The 24807-nt window shown below is 47.1% G+C and overlaps 1 protein-coding gene and 1 pseudogene across 2 annotated transcripts in view; one reads left to right on the plus strand and one right to left on the minus strand.

The window, feature by feature from the left end:
• Positions 1 to 8536: 8536 nt before the first annotated feature.
• The window catches only part of SLC4A5 (solute carrier family 4 (sodium bicarbonate cotransporter), member 5), a 103744-nt gene continuing 87473 nt past the window's right edge, over positions 8537 to 24807 (plus strand). For both annotated transcript variants that reach the window (XM_006880846.1, XM_006880847.1), the window contains exons 1-3: positions 8537 to 8630; positions 9748 to 9754; positions 12517 to 12692. In XM_006880846.1, coding sequence (XP_006880908.1) covers positions 8537 to 8630; positions 9748 to 9754; positions 12517 to 12692 — 277 coding nt within the window. The remainder of the gene's footprint in view (positions 8631 to 9747; positions 9755 to 12516; positions 12693 to 24807) is intronic.
• LOC102871131 lies at positions 17901 to 18146 on the minus strand (annotated as a pseudogene).

The raw sequence follows: 24807 nt of genomic DNA on the forward strand, positions 1-24807 counted from the left end.
TACCACCACCAATTCTGCCTCTTCTACGATCTCCTTCATTGCTAACAGAATATTTCCACCTCTAATACATCATGGCCTTCACCAACGAACTACTATTGTCTCCATCATTGCCACTCCCAACACCTACCCATCTATGACCCTCTCTTCGTTGCCTACACTGGCACTTCCTCCTCTGCTATCATCTCATCATTTTAACCACCACCACTTCCACCTCAGCTATTATCTCCATCAATGCTACCACCACTACCACCACCTCCAACTCTGCTGCCATGTACACGATGCTACCACCAACATCTACGTTTCTACTATCATCAGTATGACCACAAACACCTCCACCACTATTACCATTTCCATCTGACTCCTCCCACTTCTTGCTACCACCAATACTTCCACCTCTACTACGATTCCCATAATTTTTTAAATGATTTTTTAAATTATTTTTTTGTGTGTACCATCAAATCGGATCTGACTGGTACTGGAGGAGCTTGTCCTTCCTTCTCCAGCAGAGCATCTGCTGGATTTGAACTGTGAATCCCAGCATTTCTAACACCAGTGCCTCTACTATCATTGCTACAGGAAACACCTCCGCCTCCACTACCATCACTTCACTACAACCACCGACACTTCCCTCTCTTTTACCATCTTCATGGGAAGCAAGAGGGGCATCCACTTCCTAAACCACATGCTTCCGGAACCTCTGTGAACTTTGGTTAATGTCGATAATCTTAAAAAGGCTTCAGGCCTTTTGTTCATAGGATCACTTTGAGTTGTGCTCAACTCGAAGGCAATCAACAACAACAAACAGTAAATCATTACTATCACCAACACTTCCACCTCTAGAATGGTCTCCATCATTTGTTTGAATACCACCTCCATCTCTCTACAACCATTTCCATCATTGCTACCACCTCCACCTCTGCCTCTAGTACCATCTCCATCCTTGCTGCCACCATAATTTCACCTCTAGTACCGTCTCCATCCCTGTTATCATTGCTACCTGCCCCTCTACTACTGCCTCCACAATTGCTCCCACCGTCTCGGTAATTGCTACCACTAACACGTCTCTGCTAACACCTCCATCCTTGTGACAAGCAGCATCTCTGCTCTGCGACCATCTACATCACTGCTACCACCACCGTTTCCAACTCTACTACGACATTCTACCTCCAGCCCTCCCAGCTCTGCTACATCTCCACCTATCCTCCAACGTGCTTCCTCCTGCACTAACTTCTCTTCATCGGTACCACCAACACTTCCAGCTCCACGGCCTTCTTGTCAGTGTTATTACCAACACCCCTATTTCCATCTCATTATTTCTCCCACCTTCCCCTTGAGAGCAGGCAGGCTGCAGGGGCACGTTTGGGGCAACAGTAAGTGGGACCATAAATCATAGTTATTGAGAGTTTTCAATGTCTGGGAGGTTTTCGAAAAACTTTTTTTTTCAAAGCTACTTCTCTCCCCCTTTTAAAAATTGGTTTGCTTACAAAGTTCGTATACATGCATTTCACACTATCCTTCATTAGCTTTGTGTTTTATACAATCATTCTCATGCATTGTTGTTGTTGTTGTTGTTATGTGCCGTCGAGTCGCCTGCGACTCATAGCGACCCTATGTACAACAGCCCTAAACTCCGCTCTGTCCTGTGCCAATCGCACTGTCTCTGACACTCCCATCCCAATTATCCCAGTCACTGAATCAATCCACCTCATAGAGGGCCTTCCTCTCCTGCGTCGTCCCTCCACCCTCCCAAGCATGATGTCCCTCTCCAAGGACCGGTCTCTCCTCACTACATGTCCGAAGTAAGTTAGACGGAGCCTCAGAATCCTTGCCTCCAAGGAGCCACCCGGTTTAACCCTCTCCAGGACAAATCTATTTGTTTTCCTAGCAGTCCATGGTATTCTCAGTACTCTTCTCCAGCACCACAGCTCAAAGGCATCAGTTCTCCTTCTATCCTCCTTGGTCATTGTCCAACTCTCTGATGCATAACAGGTGATTGCGAAGACCATGGCCTGTATCAGACGCACCTTAGTCTCCAGAGAGACACCATTGCTCTTCAGCACTTTGGAGAGGTCCCTAACAGCAGACTTTCCCATGGCAATGCGCCTTTAATTTCCTGGCTGCTGGTGCCAAGACTGTTGACTATGGAGCCAAGCAAACTAAAGCTGTGTACAATCTCAATCTCTTCACCATCCATCATCTCATGCATTATGTTTTATAAATCAATCGCCATTGGACCTTGCCCATCACACCCTGTCTTTTCGCCTGGACCCTTCCCATTTCCTTCCCCCGCCCCTCCACCCATCCAATGCCTTTTTGAGATTGAAGTCTCCCAGTTCTCAGTGTCAATCTGACCCTCTGAAAAAGAAAAATAAGATCATCCCAGAATAGTTTATGACGATTGAGATACAGACATGCAATCCTAAACACGTTCATTGGTCACTGGTGTGGCATGCCACAATTTCTAAAGCATACCTCTCATCTGAAACTGGATAGAAACCGTTAGTTATTTAAGCTTTCATAGTGGAAATATTGAAGACACTAAATGAGCCACAATTTGGGGGATCAATCAGCCTGCGTCAGTGTAGGACACCAGGCCCAAACTCTACAGGCTCCTGAAAATACTGCTCCCCTCTGGGCCTGTTTTTCCTTCTGTTAAATAGAAGCTTCTGGATCATCTCTAAGGTCCCTCCTAGCTCTAACATCCTCCCAAGACAGGATTCACAAAGGTGTTGTGGTGAAAATCTTGTGGGAAGATGACCCAGCATTTCAAGATCATGGCAGGAACAGAATATGGTCAAAGCAAGAGTGCCAAGCTGACGGGCAGTGAGGAAAGTGTGTGACCACCTGTGCTGGTGGCCCCCTCTGTGCAGACCCTGCCTGACTCTTCACTGTCAGCCAACCAGCCCTCTGTGCCTGACCCTGCCCTGGTCACATGGCCAAGCCCCAGGAGTCAATAGGCAATGTCCTAGATATGGGTCAGCTTGGGAGTCACAGCACGTCCTCCCTGTCGCTCAAGAGGGAAGAGCAAGGGGCTCGGTCCTTCCCTGGATTTGGTGTCCTTGTTCCCAGAGCCAGGAATGTGAAGGTAAGGTGGAGCCTGGAGCTCCAGAGACAGGAGACAGAGACGGGAAACTGCCTCACGGGATGAACAGCACGGTCAGGAAGGAGCTTCACACACAGGGAGAAGACCAGGGGAGCAGGGCTAGACCTTGGGCTGAGCATCCGGACCTGCATTCCCTTTAACGCCTGCACCATATTGGCTGCCTGGTGCACCAGGCTCACTCCAAGCTGAGAGAGATTCCAGCTGATTCCCTGTCCTGGGCACCCTGGAGAATCCATTCCATCTCGTTCTCACTCAATAGGATGGAGACACTTGCTCTTTCTGGCACTTGCATTTCTGTTGTCTTTGTCAAATGCTAGCCTTATCTAAGACAAGCTAAGATATTTAAGAAGTAACACAACCTTGGAGACGTGCCTCTTTACCAGAAAACCAAGAGAAAATAGATGGCATTTGCTAATGTAACCTCTTGGGATAAAAATTGAGTAATGAGATCCACTTTGTAACATGCTTTTGTTTTTTGGGTCTTGGACGGAGTGCCTGGTTTTATTACTGGTAGTTGGGGGCGTCTTGTTTTATTTCCTTTCTCCTTTGGGGCAGACTGTGTGGGTGGTCCTGTCTGCAGGTTCCTGAGGCAATGGATAAACCACTGGGTGGAGGGCACCCTTTTCCTGGCTTAGCGTTTCAAAGCCCAGTATGACTTCTTGTTGTTCTTGTCAGTTCAGTTCACAAAAGAATCCCAGGTCTGTTATGCTCGAGGAGATCTTTTTCTGAAGTATTGTGGGCTGCCGGAGGGGTTCAGTGGTTCCTCATTCTCAGGCATGAAGATCAAAGGGCTTAACTGGTCAGAGAAGGAATAAAAGATCCCACCTGACCAACTGACCGATGCGGCAGCCAGCCCCTCTTATCCTAGTTCACCTCCTTCCAGAGACGTGAATGTGTGATCTTGAGGATTCATCCGAAAACTTTGCTTCTCTCCCTTAAAAACGAGCCAATTTGTTCTGCTTGCTTCACTGTCGGGTGCAAACAACCGGAACAAAGCTGATAGTCAATTTGTTTGTTGAATTGAATTGATGTCTCCTTGTGGATGATGGGGGGAGGAATTAATTGCAAATGGTTCAGCCATTAATGTTTTTATTGTAAAAAAAATGTGCTTATGTCCACACAGCCAGTTGTTCCCCTGACTCCCTGCTTCAGGACAGGAACCCAGGCCCTTAGACTTCTGGATTTGGAGTGTGGGTTTTGTTGGTAGGATTTTGTCGTCTCAGGGATCCCAGCTGTGACTCCAGGCTGGTTGCAGGGACAGAAACTAGGAAGAGGAAGTGAAATGACTCAGGAGAAAAGACAATGTGGTCTGGCCCCTCCCCACAAAGCCAGGTGATCTGTGAGCTGAAGATGGACAAGAGAATGGCAACGTGGAGAAATAGACTCTCAAGAGAAAACTAAACCACAGAGGTACCGGGATTGTCCAGAGCTTGTCCGCTGAAAGCAAGGTCACCAGTTGGCAACTTACTCCCACAAAGACTCCAGCCTTGGAGGCCCAGTAGGGTAGTTCTGCTCTGTCTCACACGGTTGCTAGGAGATAATCAACTTGCCAGCAGTGGGATTTATTTATCTGGGGGTTAGCCAAAGGTCTAATACAAGTTCTGTTGTAGTAAGTGACTGTTGTTTAGTGTTTATCTGGATCCAATTAGCTGCTATGGCATCAAGTGAAGAGTGAAAAGGAGAACTTAGTATAAAGTCATGAGGGACGATGTGGACGGGCATTCAGTCGGATCCCAGAGATGTAGACGTGGAAGAACTGGTGCATCAAGCCCTCCTGTCTCTCATGGCTTCCCTTCTCTCTCTCATCTGTCTTCTCTTTGTGGAATGAGAGGACTTTCCTTATCTCACTTGCTTTGCAAGAAGCTGGAAATAAGTCATTCATGCAAGACACTTAACCCGGTGACTGGCCCATAACACTCAGCGCTGTTAGTTGTCTGCTATCTAAGTCCCAAAATGTACCGGCATTCTTTTGTACTTTGACGATTCGCTTCCTACATTTTCATTTGTGTCCCTTTTTCATTTCTTATGTTGTTTACTTCTGATTTTTATTCCTCCTTCATTTTGAAAATAGTTTTCCAGTTTTAGAAATAATTTCATGAAGTTGCCTTTTGGAGAGGGAGGAAGACACATAACAACAACAACACTGCTTACCCGTCTGGTATTTCATTGCTTTTTGCTTTTGTCTTTCTATTCTTCTAGCTTGAGTTGTTTTTCTTTAGTTTATTATTTTTGTGTGTGTGTACCATTAAATTGGATCTGTCTGGTACAGGAGGAGATTGTCTTTCCTTCTCCAGCAGAGCAGCTGGTGGATTCGAACTGCATACCTCTGGAATTACAGTGCAGCTTCTTACCACTAGGCCACCAGAGATCCCTCTTGCTTGAGTTTTCTATGTTGTGCTCTTTCTAGTCCCTTTCCCCCAACTTTTTACTGATGTGAAAGAAAGTTTACGGAGCAATAGGATTATGGTTTCCATTCAATTGATCCGTTATGATTCACGGCCCTGATTATAATTCCACATTGTTCCAGTGGTTTTCTCACTTCCTCTTGTGTTTTTCATTTCTACTCCTCCTGCTTTCCTCCTAAGCTTTGCTGTTGTTATGTGCCACTGAGTTGACTAAGACCCTCCTTGACCCTATGAACAATGACTCTGAACTGTGCCCTACCCCGAGCCAGCCTCATCAACTCTGACATGCCTGACTCCATTACTACAGTCACCATGTCAATGCCTCTCATTCAGGGCCTTACCCTTCTGCACTGATCACCTACCCTTCAAGCATAATGTCCCTCTGCAAGGACTGGTCCCTCCTGGTGACATGCCCAAAGTATGTGAGACAGCACTTCAAAACCCTTGTGTCCAATGAGGACAGCCCTATCGGTTCTCTTGGCGTTCGTAGAATGTTCAGTACTGGACTCCTACACTTTATGTCTAGGTACGTGCTGCCCTTGATCTTGTGGTTGTTCGAAGGAGTCCACTTCTCCCAGCTGTTATTGATAACCTATAGATCTGCCTGGAAGTTGAGTCACAGAGATGATTTAAATTCTAGGTTTGAAGGGGGACTAAGGGTCAATACCATCACCCACTACAACAGATTGCTTAGAAAAGTGGAGGGCCAGTGAATGAGAGGAAGACCCTCAAGGCGATGGAGTCAGTGAGGGTGGACACAGTGACTGTGACGGGTTTGAGCAGGGCAGAGATTGTGACAATGGCACAGCAGAGGCCAGGGTTTCTCTGTGTTCTCTATAGGGTAGATCTGAGCCAGAACTGATTCCCTGGCTCCTAACAGCCACCAGAGTCATAGTCTCAGAGGTTTCATAAAGTCTTTAGCAGACCAATCATTACAAAGGAGGAGGAGAAAGAAAAAACAAAAAACACAAAACACAAAATGCATGTCAGAAAGACTATGAAAATTGCATTCGAAACAGAGCTTGGTGACCTAGTGGCAAGAAGCTGCACTGCAATCTCGAAGGTACGTGGTTCGAATCCACCAGAGTCTTCGCTGGAGAAGGAGGGGCCATCTCCTCCCGTACCAGTCAGATTCAATTCAGTGGTACATGGAAAAACAAACAAACAAAATTGCATTAGAACATCAAGAAGTCAAAACAAAAGGAAGAGATGCTAAAGTTAAAGAGCTGAACAGAAGATTTCAAAAAGCAGCTCGAGAAAATAAAGCAAAATGCTGTAATGAAATGCGCAAAGCACTGGAGTCAGAAAATAAAAAGAGAAGAACTCACTCAGCATTTCTCAAGCAGAAAGAAATGGGGGGGGGGAAATCAAGCCTCAAGTTGCAAGGCTGAGAGATGATATGGGAATGGTCTTAAATGATCCAGGAAGGATTGAAAAATTAAAAGAAGGAATACAAAGAGAATACAAAAAGAATTAGTTGACACTAAAAAATGTCAGGAAGCACCAGATGAACAAGAATCAATGGTGATGAAAGATGTTCAAACTGCGTGAAAGGCATTGGCAAAAAATATGGCTCTGGGAATCAATGGAACACCAACTAACATGTTTCAACTAACAGATGCAACCCTGGATGTGCTCACCAGTTTATGCCAGGAAATTTTGAGGACAGCTATCTGGCCAACTGGCTGGAGAGATCCACATTTGTCCTCATTCCCAAGAAAACGGGTTCAACAGAATGTGGAAATTAGTGAACAATATAATTAATATCTCATGCAAGTAAATATTGTTGAAGATCATTCAAAAGTGGCTAGAACAGTACATAGGCAGAGAACTCCCAGAAGTACAAGCTGTTTTGGAAAAGGCTGTGGCACCAGGCATATCATATTGCTGATGTCAGATGGATACTTGCTAGATATCACTAAGTTGTGTTTTATTGACTATGCAAAGACTGTGTGGATCAAAACAAAGTGTGGTTCACATTGAGAAAAAAGGGTTTAAAATCAGGAAGGGTGTGCATAAGGGTTGCATCCCTTCTCCATACCTGAGCAAATAATTCACGAAAAAAGACTCTATGAAGAAGAAGGTGGAATCAGGATTGGAGGAAGACTGAACAACTTGTGTTATGCAGATGATACAATGTTGTTTGAAATGTTGCTGCAGAAGATTAAGGACTACAACTTTCAGTGTAGATTACATGTCAACATCAAGAAAACAAAGGCCCTCACCACAAGACCAAGAGTCAACATTATAATAAATAGGAAAAGTATTGAAGCTATCAGTGATTTCATCTTGCTTGGATCAACAATGAACACACTTGGTACCAACAAGGAAATCAGGAGACATATAGCACCGGGACAGTTCACTGTTAGGAATTTTTCCAAAATGCCGAAGAGCAATGATGTCTGTTTGAAGACTAGGTGTGCCCGGTTCAGGCCATGGTCTTCGCAATCACTTGCTTTGCATCAGACAATGAATAAGGATGATGGAAGAAAAATCAATGCCTTTGAGTTGTGGTGTTGGAGAGGAGTAGTGAGTATCTCATGGACTGCCAAAAGAACACACAGGATGTCTTTCTCCAAGGACTCGTCCCTCCTGGCAACACACTCAACGTATGCGAGACAGAACCTCAAAATCCTTGCCTCCAAGGAGCAATTTGGTTTCACCCTGTTCAGGACAGAACTGTTAGTTCTCTTGATAGTCCTTGGTATGTTCAATGCTCTTCTCCAGCACCACAACTCAATAACTCAAAGGCATCAGTTCTTGATGTTTTACTGATGGTTTTCTATGACCTAGTCTATGTGTTCTCTTTTTAAATTGTATATATGTGTGTGTGTACACACATGTATACATATACACATACACACACACATACATGTACATACACACACATAACTGGTTTTAAATTTGTTCATACTATCTTTATCCTAATTTTTTTAATTTGTGTCAAGGCTCCAACCAGGATTGTAGGTTTGACAATTTCTCCTTGGAATCCACGTGTTGACATTAGTTCCTCTTTTTCTTTCCAGCCATGAAGGCAGAGGAAGAGAAAGTCGGGGTTAAAAAGCTGGACTCCAGCAACTACAGGAGGAGAAGCCAGTATCCAGAAGGTAAGGCCCTTTCCTGTGGATCCCAGGAGCCTCCCAGGAGCGACTGAACTCCAGGGACAACCTTAGGACCCTTTCATCTGGTCCCCTGCTGAGCCCTCACTGTCTAGGAGGGACCCTAGGGTTGGGCTGGGGATAGCTCACAGCTTCCCCCAACACCCTCACTTCATCTTGCAAGATTCATGAAACCCAGTACCTTCCCAAACCAGTAGCAGAGTTATAACCATGCCAGAGGGTGCTGAGTGGGACTAGTTCTGTCATTCCAACAACTGTTGACCAGAGAAGTAGCCACAGGGCTTCTGAAGGGGCAAGCTCAGGAGGCCGCTGTCTCCACCCCACTCCATGGAAAGCCCTAAGCTCTCTGCCCAGCTGGACACTTGCAGAGTACACAGATCCACCAGGGGTCACCTTCCAAGAGAATGGCTGTGTGGAGTCCCTAGGAGGACATGACACACAGGGCCTGAGCCAAACTCTGCAGGATGCTTGCAATGAGAGGAGAGGTGGGTCCACAGTGCAGGAATCCCCTCCCCACAGCTCCCCAGTTAAACATGCTGCTGTGGTTATTAGGGAGCTCTTCTGGGTTGGCCCTGAGGGAGCTGGGCTAACCCTAAAGTGCCACCTCTCTGGCAGGCTTTTTCCCCTCTCTGTGTCCCTGCCCCCTGGGTCACTTGCCCCCTGTCCATCTGCGATCTCAGTGGCGAAAGCGTCCTCGCTGCCACTCTGGATGCAGGCATGCAGTCATCAGGTCATCATGGGCCTCTTGGCAGTCTGCACCTACCAATCTACCCTCCGCAGAAAGGTGGCCAGTCTCCGCCTGGGGGATTTGTTGATGCTGTCACTTGTCGTTGAGTCGGAATTGATCCACAGCAGACCCTCCAGAGGGTTTTCAGAGCCACCAAAAGGGAGGAGGAGGCTGCCCATCTGTCTCCCAAGGAGCGGCAGGTGCATCCAAACCGTGTACCTTTGGGTTGGCAGTGCAACACCTTACCACTGAGCCGTCTGAGTGTCTGTCTCTCCTGTACAAATTACAGCCTCTTAAAACCCACTGGGGAGGGTCAGCTGTGAGTCAGTTACAACACAATAGAAATAAGAGAGAAAAAAGGAGAGAAAGAGAAACAGAGACAGAGACACAGAGACATTCAGTGATGACTTTGAGAAGAGACAGGATGGGTGAAAAGGACAGGCCAAAACCAGCGCAGGAGTGAAACTATCTCACGGATCACTTCTTTTTCAAATCTCCTCTGATTTCATGAGTAGCAATAGTCTGAGGCACGATAAGGTAAAAAACCTCACCAGTTGCCATCACGTGGATGTCACCTTACAAGGGGAACCGTGTTTTGTAAGGTTGCAGCTGTCTGTAGCCGATCACCGTGGTTTCTTCCCAGGCACCTCTGGGGAATTAGAATCTCCAGGCATTTCGTTAGAAGCCCAGCACTTAACCATCTGCAGTGTCCAGGGATTCCTTGTGTGTATATAAATCAAAAGAAGGAACACTACTTTCTGCAGTAGGGTTGATTCTGACTCCAACTGGTCCTAAGGGGCAGAGAGAACAGGCCTAGAGTGTCTCAGGGTGTAATCTTTACAGAGGCACACTGCCACAGCTTTCTCTTCCAGGGAGCCCGGTGGGTTTGAACCATCCACCTTCCAGCCAGCAGCTGAATGTTTAACCACTGTCCCACCACCAGGACTCCCTTTTGCATGGATAGCCCCTTCTGAGAGTCAAAATCAGGTTTCCATACATGACCCCACTCTTTTTTTTATTTTTATTTTTTTTCTATAATTATATTTTATTAATTTTCATAAACATTTACAGAGATTTTGGGCTTCCACTCATTCATTGTTGCACTATTCTCTCTACCCTCCTCCCAGTTTGTTCTTGTCCAAATGCCACAGTGCTTGTCAAAGCCAGTTCTGATTAATCTTCTTTGTCAGTGTGTCCTTTGTCATTCCCTATCACTCCTCCCTGAGAGAGACTTCACCCTGAGTCATAAGGAAAAGGGGATGGCGTATTCTCTTAGCTACTTCCTGCTGAAAAGGGACGCTGTGGGTTTCAGGGTGAAGATCTTCTCTCACTACTCTAAAGGGCCCCTTTGGCAGTAGGAAACACATAGACTATTATGGAGATTTAGTTTGGAATTTAGATGCACTCTTATTGATTGTGCTTGGCCGTACATGTTCATATCCTTGAAGATGTATCATGGGGGTGTTGCAACCTAGAAGACACAAATTTGACTAACAAGTTATAAGTACATGAGTCCAAAAATTATGGAAAAGTAAAAGAAAAGATTCTTTCATTGTTTTACAAACCCTCCCCCAGGTCCCCTCCACCATGTAGCCCTCGCTCTAGTCTCCTGTGCATGACCCCACTCTATCTTCTTAAAAAACCTTGCCCAGTCAGTGGGGAAGAGATTTTCATTCCCACCATCCAGATGAAGATCCCCCAGTCCCAGAGAGACAGGGTGGCCGTGGTCACAGAACTAGGGAAGGTCACGCCAGGGAGGACCTGGATCAGCTGTCACTCAGGGAGATGTGTTTCTGAGACACTTGTGCCTTCTCAGGCCCGTTTCTGGTCTCAAGAGAGGGGAATAGGAGTTTATCACTGGACGACTTATATATGCTATGCCCTTATGGTAAAATTGCTGATTAAAGAGGAGCAATTCCACCTTTGGATGCTCGTTTTCATAGTTCACCTTCAGGTAAAAATTAAGAGCTGCAGTAGAGGACAAGAGAGCTGGTGCCTCGCGGAAGGGAAGAGAGAGAAGGAAAGAGCTATTCTGCTACCAGTCCACTGGGGAGCGAGGCTGTTACCCAAATCTCTCCACCTGTCATTCCCTGCTCTCATTACACTCAGGAGAGGCTAAGGGTCCAGGGGAACGTGTGGTGGGGTCAGATAAAGTAAGAGGGGGGTCCAGAGAGGCGTGGGTCCTGACGTCAAGGTCCCCGACCTCTCAGTGCTGACTGATGCACCAGGCACGGAGGGAACACAGGACACATATCTAAGAGACCTACACAGATCCGAAGCACACTTCCCGCGGCTCAGGTTGGCGTGATCTCTGTGTGGTCTCTCCCACCACTGAAGGCCTAGACATCTAGCAACAGCATTTCAGAAGGTAGACAGAAGAGGCGGCCCTTCTGTGCAGGAAAGCAAGCTCAAGTTAAGAATAGAACGTTGAGAGCCTAGACGAACTGGGTGGTGCCCAGCTACCACTGCAAACCGTTCTGAAAGGGAACAGACCAGCCAGTCCTGGTGAGGGTGAGCTGCAAATGGAGACCAGAACTTGATCTGACAGAGAGTGGTGGGACTCCAGAGACCATAGCCCTCAGCCACCTCTCACTCTGGAACTGACCTGACCCCCTGGCATGACATTCAATCAAGTAACAGACATGAACACCAGGAATACGCACCACTTAGAACGCTCAGCCACACAGGACTCCGAAAGGCAGAATTTGTCTAAGGAGACAACTCAGAAAGTAGGAGAGAGGACAGTGAGGTGAATGGTAACAAGACCTATAATACAAAGAGTGATGATTCAAGGGGGAGATTATAATTAATGTATAACAGATACGTATGAATACCCGTCTGCTTTGTAAAAACTAACTCAAATCACAAGGTAAAACATTTTTCTTTTTTTTAAAAAGAAACTGCCACCAAACCCCAAGTTTCATTTCCCAGACTGTCACAACCTTTCAAATGCCAGTTGTCTTCTCAGGCTTCTGACAGTCTTCATGATCAAGGTTTGTAGCCCACTTATCGGCTTCAACCTTGGGCACGAGGCCCTTTCCAGGCCCCTCCAGCCTCTGTTGCTGGTGCTCCATCTCACTGTAAAGTGGAACGCTGTCTTTCTGTAACTCTCCCCCACGCACCCCACGTTTGTGCTGTGCCCACAGACTACCATTCCTTCAGCATGGGCCTGCCAGTTTCCAGCTACCCTCAGAGAAAGAGAGACCAGAAAGGACAACTTCCCGGACTGCAGAAAGTCCGCTGGGGCCTCCGGCCAGACAAACAGCAGCGGGAGCTGAGAGGTCCGGGCAGCGGGGGCAGCAGCGGCGACAGCGGAGTGGACCACGTCAGCCGGACCCGTGAGTTACCTGAGGGGCAAGAGCAAGTGCACAGTCAGGGGAGCCCTCCTGCCGCTAGATCTGGGGGGGCACCCAGGGTGAGGCATCCCTTGGAGCAGGAGTTCAGAAACCATGTGCCCTTCTCCCATCTCCAGCCAACCTCCCTGCTCCCAGCCACCTCCGTCACGCTGAGCCCCTCTGCCCCTTTCTCCACACAGAACGGTTCTGGGTTGATTTCACAGTGTAATTCTCAGAGTTATTTCCCTCATTTCTGAACAACAACATAGGCTACACGGCCCTGGGAGTCAATTGTTATTTGTTGCCCCTGAGAACCAGTGGCAAACGTGAGCTGTTAGCATAAAACACTGAAATCAGTCAGTGGAATTCCTCATCAGGTTACCTCCCGCCACCCTCTCCTGAGCTGGATGGCACGGGACAGCGGGACCTCATCAGCCACCATCGTAGCTTGCAGACTTGCAGGAAGCTTCATCCCGGTCTCCCAAGCCCCCCAAGTCCCTAATTTACTGCTAAAGAAATCAGTGCCGGGCTAATTGAAAAAAAAAAAAAATCAGCCTTTTATTCCTTCCTCTGGAAGCAAACTCATTGCTTTGAGATCAGAACCAGCTCATAGCTGATCCTCCAATGGGTTTTAGGGGCTGGGGATCGCATGGGAGGAAACTGCCCATCTTTGTCCCACAGAGCAGCTGCTGGTTTCAAACCGCTGGGGAGGCACAGGCTTTAGCACAGCAGCACGGGTCCTTACAGGTAAGCCATCAGAGGATTCTGACTACCTTTGATGGGAATGACAAGAATTGCAGTCCTTAGAGAACTGTGACATGTCCATTCTAGACGTAACTTTCTGGGGACGTCATTTCACGTCAAGTTCTCAAATATGCATAACAAATGGTATTTGTTTGATCCCTACTCCTTCCACTTTGGAGAAGGCATAATTAGTTCCTCCTCTGGCACCTTAGTGATAAGGAATTGCGTTGCCAACTCAGAGGCACGTGGTTCGAATCCACCAGCTGCTCTGTGGGAGAAGGATGGGCCGTCTCCTCCCATGGGATTTACTGCCTTTAAAAACGTGCTGAAGAGGCAGCTCTGGGCCAGTTCTGACTCGACAGCACGCAACAGCCAGCAGCACCTAAGCTTTTGAAGAGTGTCAGAGGCAAAGCTTCAGCCTTCCAACAGCAGGAGACTGCCTGGCCTGAGGTCCAGCTGCTCTGCTCCTCAGGGGCAGTGACCACACCGGGCTCTGAGAGGTGTGCGAGCTGGGTTGACGAGGAGTCATCTGGAGGAACTCTGTGTAAGAGATGAAGCCACAGACAGGCTCACACACGTGCACACAGTGCCCAGCAGAGGGACATCAGAGTCCCAGAGAGCAGGAAGTCTGTTGGCAAACACTTGTTGTACAGGAATGGTCTCTGGGGTGTCCCTGTCGCCCCACCATCACCCTCACACTCAGGGTTGACATCGTTGAACCACAGAGGCGGAAAGTGGTTTGGGATCGGTGCTTTCTGCTCAGAGGTTTGGGGGAGTGATGGTGTGAATCCCAGAAACAGTAAGGCAGAACTATTACTTATTACTATTAATGGATTTCTGGTTTAGGGATGATACTAGAGTGTGGCTTTGCTCACAACAGGGTGTGAGCTGATTGGATTTGGGCTGCCAATCTGGGCCTGGTTTTTTGTTTGTTTGTTTGTTTGTTTGGGGTGTGTGTGTGTGTGTGTGTGTGTGTGAATCTCATGAATAAAACAGGCTTGGCAGCAGGAGTGGCATCCACTTCCAAAAAAAGCTTGCCTGAGGTAACTATGAATTTGGAGAAAAGATGACAGTTTTGTGCTCATGACTTTTGTTCATAGGGTCATTATGGGTCATCTATGACTCTACTGCACTTAACAGTTACGTTAATGGATTACTATGCATTGCTTGGGGATTTCTGGCTCAGGTGAGGGGAATGCTGGTTTTACCTGGGAGCCCAGGGAAAGAGTGTAGCTTCCTCTTCCTTTAGGGATGTCGGGCTGTGAGGGCTGAGCCCACCACGGTGTGGGGCAGGGAGGAGAGAACAGGAAGCATCGAGGTAAGGGCTCTCAGGCTCTCTCTCAAGGTCATCAGCTCTGACTCACCGTCATTCTAGGTGCTTCTCAATAGAGCTGCGTCCTACAGGGTGTTCACAGACTTGAATTTTTGCACGTTACCACATTTATCTGCCGGAGCGCTCCTGCATAGGTTCAAACTGTCAAACTTCCGGTTGGCAATCAAGAACTTGCCTTGTCTTCCCCAGTGGTGGATTCCAGCATGAAGTGAGGACAACTTGTGAAGGAGAAATAAATTCTTGTCGGTCTGTAAAGCGCATTTGTAATCTGTAGAGTCCCAAGTGGCCACATGCCTCAGATTGAGAAAGGTAATGTCATCAACTGGAAGAAACTATGAAACTCTCAAACAACTCACCTCATTCAATAGGACACTCTGGTGGCTTAGTGGGTAAGAGTTGCGCTGCCAACCGGAAGCTATGTAGTTCAAATCCACCAGCAGTTTAACAGGCGTGCGATGGGCAATAATCTCTTCTTGATTGATTACTTACTGCTTCTGAAAACAAGCTGGAGGGTCGGCTATGGGTCATTTCTGACTCCCAACAGCTGTCGATTGTGTCTATCAAAGCGTTTAGGAGGAGTGGAATCCTCCAGCTATGGTGACAGTAATAGAAGCTTTCCTCTCTGCCCTTAGGCTGCTAGTGAGAAACGGAGCAAAGAAAAAACCCAAGGGAAACACATCTAACACTGCCCAGTTTGAAGCCAACTTAGAGTCTTTAGTGTCTTCAGTAGAGGGTAGATTGGTAGGTGCCCACCAATCTCATCATACCTGGGACTGAGAAGTGTCCCAGAATATGGGGCTTGCAAACTAAAACAGGGCTGGTTCCTTGTAAAGCAAGAGGATTCATAATGCTGAATGTGAGTTGCGACAGGAGCACAAGGTTGTGTCCTGTTAGCTGTGGTCGAGCTGACCCTGGACTCAAGGTGACCCCATGCACAGGGGCGTTTGATGCCTCTGGAGTTCTGCCCCGTGACAGGTGATTCTGGAAGCCTGGACCACTGTCACCCATGGTGTTTTCACCGGCTGATCTCCATACATAAATTCCCTTGCCTTCTTTCCTAATCTAGCTTATTTTTCAGTTCCACTGAAGCCGTTGAGCAACAGGCGAGGCCGCACTGAAAGACCATGCAAGGAATGCCACGTGGACACTGAGTCACCACTGCTCCCAGCACGGAGGGCACTGGGAGGCACCAAGCACGGCTCTCAGCCTTTGCACACATTAACCAGTTTACGAGCAGGGAGCTAGGGTCTTTCTCTTCCATGGTGGATATTAGTTTCTTTGTTGGCATAATGAGACTGACAGAGATCCTCTTGGTGGGAGGAGTGTGAAAAATCTGAAAGCCGTCCATTTACCTGCCAAACAGTGAACTCTGGGGACACTCAAAGACCCAGTCACCCCAAGACATTTATAAAATATCTAGATATTTGAGCCTTACATGTGGCTTCAAAGCCTTAGGATGAGAAAGAGGTTTTATGCTGTCTTTTGTTTTCCTTTCCTTCTTCAAAAATACTTAAATATCAACTTTAATTCAGATTTCTCTTCCAAATTGGCTCCCTAAACGGCCAACTTTTTTCTTCAATTTCTATTATGACATGAATGAAGGTTTACAAAGCACGCTGTTTTAAAAGGAATCTTTTATGCGTTAATAATAACTATTATAATTATTAATGACAATCTGAATTACAATATTCCATAGCATTAATTACAATAATTAATTACAATACCCCCATGGTCAGACTGTCCATTTATTCCATATTATCTTTTCCTTCACCCATTATTAATGATCCTAAATTATCTATTATTTCCCCCACCTGCTGTATACTAGAATGATTCTCTGTGTGTAAACCCTTCTCTAGCTTTTTGTATTTGGGGTCTTGCACAGCATTTGTCCTTTTGTGATGGATTTAAGTTTTATCTTCGTAATGCAGAAGGAGCCAGACCCATTTGCCTCTAAAATCTCACTCTGCTGAATTCCTGAGATAAGCTGGGCCTTAAGCACTTGATTAAAGGCAACTGACTTTCCTTCAGAGCTTGGAGCTTTTAAATCGGCTAGTTTCCTTCTCTTTGTCCGTCACCAATCTGCAACTTGAGGAGAGCAGAGAAACAGGGAAAGGAGAAGGAATGAGGATCATTCTAGACTTCAATGCCCCTCAGAAGGGGGCCAGGCAGGAAGGCAATAAAAATTCTGTCAAGGAAATCTGTACTTGTGTTTCACTCTCTGCTTGTGCTTTTAATGCAATCTCCTGAGGTTAGCAACAGCAGGCACTCCCCTGCCACCCTCAAGTGTGAGGGAGAGTCAGCTAACAAAACACAGTTTATTAGAAGAGGCTCTACTAGTGACCTTCCTGTGGGGTACACGAGGGTTGAGAGGCAGTTACAAGTGAACTAAACCAAGTCATGCTTTGGAGATGGGGAGGGTTGGTTTCCAGATCACCTTGATAAAGCAATCATTACAATAAAGCAAGAGCCACATGGAACTAACTGTATTGTTGTTGTTTCCCAGTGCATTATGAAAGTCATATCTCCACTCTATTTCAGGCGACTAGGTGTGTGATAGCATCATACAAAGGTTTGAAATAATGAGGTAATTACCACAACATGGCAGAGACACGAAACATGGCTCCAATTGACTTGTTCAATGCAGGGTTGTTGTGAAAAATAAATAGCACTAGAACAAGCTATGTCTGGATATATAGTTTTTATAGTGCTTAAGTCACCTGAGTCCATCTCATTCCTGGAGTGGTTACTGTTCGGTGCACTCTTCCTATCTGGGTTCTTCTTGTTGCGTGCCTTGGGATCCACAGCCGGCCCCCTAGCAGGTTTTCAAAGGCAGTAAATTTCACAGGAGGAGATTGTCCATCCTTCTCCTGAGGAACAGCTGGTGGATTCTTCATGTTAAATAAACTCTCTATTCTCATCATTTAAGAATGACAAAAACAGGAGTTCAGGCTTTTCTATTCAAGCAGAGAAAGTTTTATTAGCAAACTATCTCCATATCTTTTTTTTTAAGGGTTTCAAATGTACTTTATTTCTTCAATAATGTCTTATTTTAATGAGTACATAGTGCTTTTCCTCGACATCAATTATAAGTTGATTTTGAAAACAATTCAATATTATACCACTAGCTGATTTGATTATTGATCTCTCCATTCCTTTGGGGTGACTCTGCCAACAGGGGACAAGTTCCATACTATCCCAATTTGTGTTGTTGTGTAAGCCCACATAGCAGCACAGAAAGTAGTTCCAAAAGCTAAGATAGCATTACCATATTTGTCATGGAAATCAGGTACACGTTTCTGGTGGCTTTGTCTTACCATTATTTGCTTAATGCTTCAAACTTGAAGACGACTTACTGCGGTTTTAGCTAAGGGAAACATCATGAAGAAGTAAACGGAACTCTGGTAACTGCTGCTGCTGCTTAGGAAAAAATCCTGAAGAGTACCCTTTCAAAAAGACTCCTGGCAAAAAAAACCTATCTCCCTATCTTTTCAAACTGTATGCAGAACAGATTATCCAGGAGGCTGGGCTTGATGAGGAGGAATGTGGCATCAGGGTTGGAGGTAGACTCACTAACACTCTGCATTGTGCAGATGACACAAACCTGTTTGCTGAGATTAAGGAGGACCTGAAGCGCTTGCTGCAGAAGGTCAAGGACTGCAGCCTTCAATACGGATTGAAGCTCAACATCAAGAAAACAAAGATTCTCACCACTGGGCTGGTTGTCAGCATCACGATAGATGAAGAGATTAAAATTGTTGACAACTTCAGTTTGCTTGGGTCTACGATCAACACTCTTGGCATCAACAGCCAGGAAATTAAAAGAAGAATTGCAATGGGAAAGCTGGCTGTCAGAGACCTCTCCAAAGTACTGAGGAGCAATGATGTCAGTCTGGAGACTAAGGTGCACCTGATACAGGCCATGGTCTCTGCAATCACTTGCTGTGCATCAGAGAGCTGGACAATGATGAAGGATGATAGAAGGAGAATTGATGCCTTTGAGCTTTGGTGCTGGAGTATTGAATATACTAGGACTGCTAGGAGAACAAACAAGTTTGTTGGTGAAGTTTGAGGGTCAAGCCAGGCTGCTCCTTGGAGGCAAGAATTCCGAAGCTTCATCTGACATACTTTGGACATGTTGCAAGGAGGGTCCAGTCCTTGGAGAGGGACGTCATGCTTGGGAGGGTGGAGGGACAGTGCAGGAGAGGAAGACCCTTGATGAGATGGATTGATTCAGATACTGGGGTAATGCAATAGGCATGTCGGAGACAGTAAGATTAGCACAGGATAGAGCAGGGTTTCGGGCTGTTGTAGATAGGGTCGCTATGAGTCACAGGTGACTTGATGGCACATAACAACCACTTAAAAAACAGCTGTGGGTAGAAAAGGCGTCAGTTTATTTCACGAGAGTTGCCAGACCCTTTAAAAGCTCTGGAGGTGGGGAAAGACGATCGTGTTTATTCACTAGAGGGTGGGGCTTTGAGGGAACCTATCAAAAGAATAAGGCCTCATGTTTATTCATCAAGGAGGCGGGGACTCAGCTGGGATTGGCCCCCACGTGGGCGGGATCAGGATGAGGCGCATGCGCACGTGTTCTTTTAAAGATGGCTGGGCGTGGCGCGGAGCATGCGCAGAAAGTCAAGTGGCCGCGTGCGCGCGGGGTTCCGCACACCTGTGCGTGGTTTTGAAGCCGCCCTTCGCCAGGTGAGGCGCGTGGTCGCCGCAGACATGCCCTTTCAGGATGACCACCCTCTAGGAAGGTCACCCTGGGGTGACACCTCTTGAGAGGGAGGGTCTGGGGTTGACCAGGCCACTCTTTTAGGGTGTCCTGGCGGATGCTGGCTGGCCTGCTCAGAACCATCTCAAGGCAAATACTTTGATTCAGCCCATCACGAAAAGGGAAGGAGAAAAGACGAAAGTCCGTGATTGAGAACAAACCTCGCGGAAATGCAGCTAAAGTTGAAAACAGTTGACATTTTCCTTCCCATTTCCTTGAAAAGGCCATCCTGGATAATAAGGTCAGAAGGTGCTATTATTATTATTGTTTTAATAGAAGGGATGGACGCGCAGCTATAGAGTGCAGGGTGGTGTAAAAACAGTGAAAGGCTTTAGATTTGATGAGCTTTTCCTCAAAACTGGCCCCCTAGCCCCGAAAAGGCAGTTCTCCTTAACATGTTATTACAGCGATGTTCGGGCTTTGAAAACGTTACTTTGTTGCCTGTGGCGGTGACTTGGCCTTGACCCACCCTTACAGCATCTAGCGAGTATCAGAGCCAGCCCACCGCATGGGAGGAGGTCGGCCATCATTTACTGAGCAGCACCTGCTGGATTTGAACCGCCGGCCCTTTGGGTTGGTGGCACAGCTCCTTTTCACCAGGCGACCAGAGGTTAGCAAAAATAGGCTCAGGCCTCCGTGCACACGTTCTGGGGAGCTTTACAGGTTTCGCCTACATTTCTGAGAATTGGCAGAAGCTGTAGGAGTCATTTCAGGCTGCCCTCTTGCTGACCGGTAACCCACCAGATTGTTCTGTAGGTAACTCTGGTGGCCTAGTGAGCAGAGGGTTGGGCTGGCAACCCCAAAGCGGGTGGTTCGAATCCACCAGCTGCTCCGGGAGAGAAAGATGGGCATTCTCCTCCCATGTGATTTGATTTACAGCCTCTGAGAACCTGGAGGATCTAACTTGATGCCAAAGAGTTGGTTTGAGTTCGTTTTGTAGGAAGTCGAGCTGCTTAATCCAAAGGCCAAGCCTCTCAGAGGGGCCCGAGGATGCAGAGGGACAAGACGTGACTGGCAGCCTCAGGAACGTGATGGAGGGTCAGCTAGTAGTCAGTTCCTCTCCTGTGTACCCTGAAGCCTGTTCCGGTCAAGGTTATGTTCCCCCGGCTGCTGTGGGCTGAGTCCATTCCCACTGCTGGTCAGATGCTATGTGGCAGCTCCAGTGAGCTATAGAATAGAGTAGCTGTTGCCTAAGGCATTTCTCAGTATGTGGATTAACTTCTGGCCCACTGCATGTGTCGGGGACTGAGCGGCCTCACAACAGCCCAGTGTGGGGTGTGTTAAACCTTCTGTACAGGGGAGGGGCAGAGAGGGATGGAGGCCTGAGGGACCTGTGGGCAGCAAGGGAATTTAGAAGCTGGAAGGAACTGAGCTCTTTGTGTAGAAATTCAGGAAGAAGAAAATGAGGAAGGAACTATTCACCTCTGGTGGCAATAATATTAACGATTTTGTTGATAGCTGATGTCAAGGGTATTCTGACAATCCCACAAACAGCACAACAGTGTTTTCCAGTCCTGTGGCACCTCTGTGATCGTTGATCGGTTTGGTTCATTGTGTGACCGCTGTACACTTGACGCTTCCACATGTTGTTAGGTGCAAGTGAGTCTGCCTCATTGCAACACTCTGTCGGACAGTACACACCCCTGCCCCATCCTGCTGGGCTTTGCTCTGTCCTGCCCAGCATGATCTCCTTCCTTAGGCTCTGGCCCCTGATAAAATGCCCAAAGTAAGACAGGTTGCTTGGAAGGAGCACACTGGCTGCGCTTTTGGATTCGATGTTATTTGCCAACGCCGGAAGTCAGGGCGAGGATGTTGACTGTGGATCCAAGCAAGATGACACGACGATTGGCAGTTTCAGTCTTTTCCCCCACGTATCCGAATCCCCATCAGGATAGACTCTTGTCTCCATCATTAGGACCTACCAGGTCTTTCTATCACTCTGTGGGGTCACACATCTTCTGTTGTGATCTGTCAGGTTTTAATTGCCTTCTTTTTTTATTATTATTAAATTTTATTAGTTTTAATGAACATTTACAGGGATTTTGGGTTTTCATTCCTTCATTGCTGCACCATTCTCTCTACCCTCCTCCCCAGTTCGTTCTTCTTTCCCCCTCCATGTCTGTTTTAATTGTCCAATTGCCACAGTGCTTGTCAAAGCCAGTTCTGATTAATCTCCTTTGTCAGTGTGTCCTTTGCCATTCCCTATCACTCCTCCCTGAGAGAGACTTCACCCTGATTCATAAGGAAAAGGGGATGGCGTATTCTCTTAGCTACTTCCTGCTGAAAAGGGACGCTGTGGGTTTCAGGGTGAAGATCTTCTCTCACTACTCTAAAGGGCCCCTTTGGCAGTAAGAAACACATACACTATTATGGAGATTGATTTTGGAATTTAGATGCACTGTTATTAATTGTGCTTAGCCGTACATGTTCATATCTTTGAAGATGTATCATGGGGGGGTTGCAACCTAGAAGACACAAATTTATAAGTACATGAGTCAAAAATTATGGAAAAGTAAAAGAAAAGATTCTTTCATTGTTTTCAAACCCTCTCCCAGGTCCCCTCCACCATGTAGCCATCGCTCTAGACTCCTATGATGACAGAAATACCTAGTCACATACCTCTTTTAGACAGTTTTCTCCCTCCTCTGTTTCAGTGCAGTATACATTATTGAACCCATCTTACTCAGTCTCTCCCCAACCCCGAGGTTAGTCCCATTCTACAACAGTGGCATCATGCCATATTTGTCCTTTTGTGACTGGGATATTTCACTCAGCATAATGTTCTCCAGAGTCAACCATTTTGAGTAATATTGCATAAGTTCCTTGTTTTTCAATACAGCATAGTATTCCATTGTGTGAATATACCACAGCTTCTCTAGCCATTTGTTTGTTGATGGGCACTTAGGTTGTTTCCAACTCCTTGCTATTGTGAACAAAGCTGCAATAAACATGGGTGTTGCATATATCTGCTTGGATGTCAGCTATGGTCTCTTCAGGGTATATTCCCAGTAGTGGAATTGCTGGGTCAAATGGTATGTCTATTTGCAACTTTTTGAGAAAGCGCCATACTGCTTTCCACAGGGGTTGCACCATTTTACACTCCCACCAACAGTGAATCAGGGTTCCAGTTTCTCCACAACCTCGCCAGCATTTGTAGCTTGCTGTTCTGTTAAATTTTGCTATTTTGACTGGGGTGAGATGATATCTCATAGTTATTTTAATTTGCATCTCTCTTAGGGCTAGGGATTTTTAGCATTTCTTCATGCGCTTGTTAGCCATCTGAATGTCGTCTTCGGTGAAGTGTCTGTTCATATCCTGTGCCCATTTTTCTATTGGATTCTTTACCTTTATCTTGTTGTGGTGCTCAAGTATTTCATAAATTCTGGATATAAGTCCCTTATCCTGTTGGAGAAGTTTTTGGATGTGCATAGGGATTTGAGTCTTAGAAGATCCCATTCATCTACGTTATCTTCTCCTGGTTGTAGGTTCTCCTGGTTGTAGGTAATTGCCTTCTTTTTAGGAAAAGATCATCAAGCCTTTATTCCCAATCTGAAATATTAAGAGGGAGAAGAAGACTATTCCTAGTGTTCCATCTTCCTGTGGAAGTAACACTGAAATCTGTCCACTTTGGGCGATCTTGCTGGTATCTGAGATAGTGATAGCATCACCGCAACATTTCAGGTTGACAAACTGGTTGGTGGGTGATGGGAAAGGGACAATTTTGCTCCAATTACTGAGTGACTAGAGAGCTCTGCAGGCCTAGTGATAAGGAGTTGTGCTGTCTATCTAAAGGTAGGAAGTTCGAATCCACCAGCTGTTCCAGGGCAGATAGATGAACCGTTAATAGATGGACCATGTGATTGGCGGGAGGATCAGCTACAAGTCAGTTCCCATTCATTGGTAATGAGCTGAGTATATGCCAAAACCCATGGTGCTCTCACCCACACTCCTGTAATCCCACCCACGATGCAGCGGGCTCAGTGTGACTGTTCCCACTTGATACATGAGGAGACCGAGGCTCAGAGAGGATGGTGCTTTGTCAGGACCCTGTCGCTAGTAACCACCACGTCAGGAGTTCAGCCCGGCCTGTAAAGCATTGATAGAACCTTTGTGATAACTTTGGTGCTCTTTCTCTGAACACTTCTCGCGGGGCTCCAAGGGTCCCCCACAGCCCTTGAAGCAGTATGGTCTGCAGTGGTCATCAGGAGGAAGTAGCTTTGTCCACAGCACAGTACAAGTTTTAGTGCCCAGCGGGTGGAGTGAGCCCTGCCCCTTTCTGCTGAGGAAACCAGTGAAGCTTCCTGTAATGCCAGGGATGCATGGGGGTGGCATTTGCTTGGGCTCCATGCACAGACATGGCCCTCTGTTTCAGCTTTGAAATAGGCACATTAGGTCCTCGGGCCTCTGCTGTGAAAATGGGATAGAGGAGTCAGCAGATGGGCCAGCGTGGGGTGAGAACGCCAATCCTTGGAGTTAATGCACCTGTTTGGGGGGCCCTTATTGTTGTTATATGTGCTGTCAAGTCAGAACCGACTCCTAGCTGACCCTCCAGCAGGTTTTCAGTGGTCATAGATGACCCAGGAGGAGACTGGCCATCTTTCGCCCTTGGAGAAGCTTGTGGATTTGAGCCCCATGCCTTTGGTTGGCAGTGTAGCTCCTTAACACTAGCCCACCAGAGCTCCAGACTCTGAAACCCACACGCCCATCCGCTGGCCTCCGGTCAGTTCTGGCCCACGACAACTGGTGTGTCCCCAGATCCTCCTGTTCTCTGAGGCCTCTTGGCTGGAATCTCTGTGAAACTAGATTTCAGAGGTGACTCTGGGTGGTTCTGAACCACCGACTTGAAGGTTGTGCCGGTGGAGGTGAGCATTTGTGCCCCCAGAGGGGGCCCTGGCTGGGTCAGCGAGGCTTCTGGCTTCAGTGGTCAAGTGGGGGGCTGTGATCCTGATCCCTGAGTGGCCCCTGGCCCTGCAGCTCAGAGCCTCTGGCAGCTGTGACCGCTAACCGACCTTGGCACTTCTAGAAGCTGTAAGCACTTACTGAACGGGGACCCAGGAGATTAGGACTTTCTCAGGGGAGCAGAATAATTCCCCAGTGGGGTTCACCACCCACCCTCAAGTGCCCGCTTCCCAGAGTCAGGGGCTCTGGGGTCCCTGCTCTTAGAGGTGGAGGGTCAGGGGCTTTTGGCTAAAGGTCACGGGAGGCCATAGGGGACCCATCACCCACCCGCAGGGTGGGGAGACAGTGGAGGTCGTGGGGTGCCCCCA

This window comes from Elephantulus edwardii, unplaced genomic scaffold, assembly GCF_000299155.1.
Source record: "Elephantulus edwardii isolate Elephantulus edwardi_28Jun2011 unplaced genomic scaffold, EleEdw1.0 scaffold00011, whole genome shotgun sequence".
NCBI lineage: Eukaryota > Metazoa > Chordata > Mammalia > Macroscelidea > Macroscelididae > Elephantulus > Elephantulus edwardii.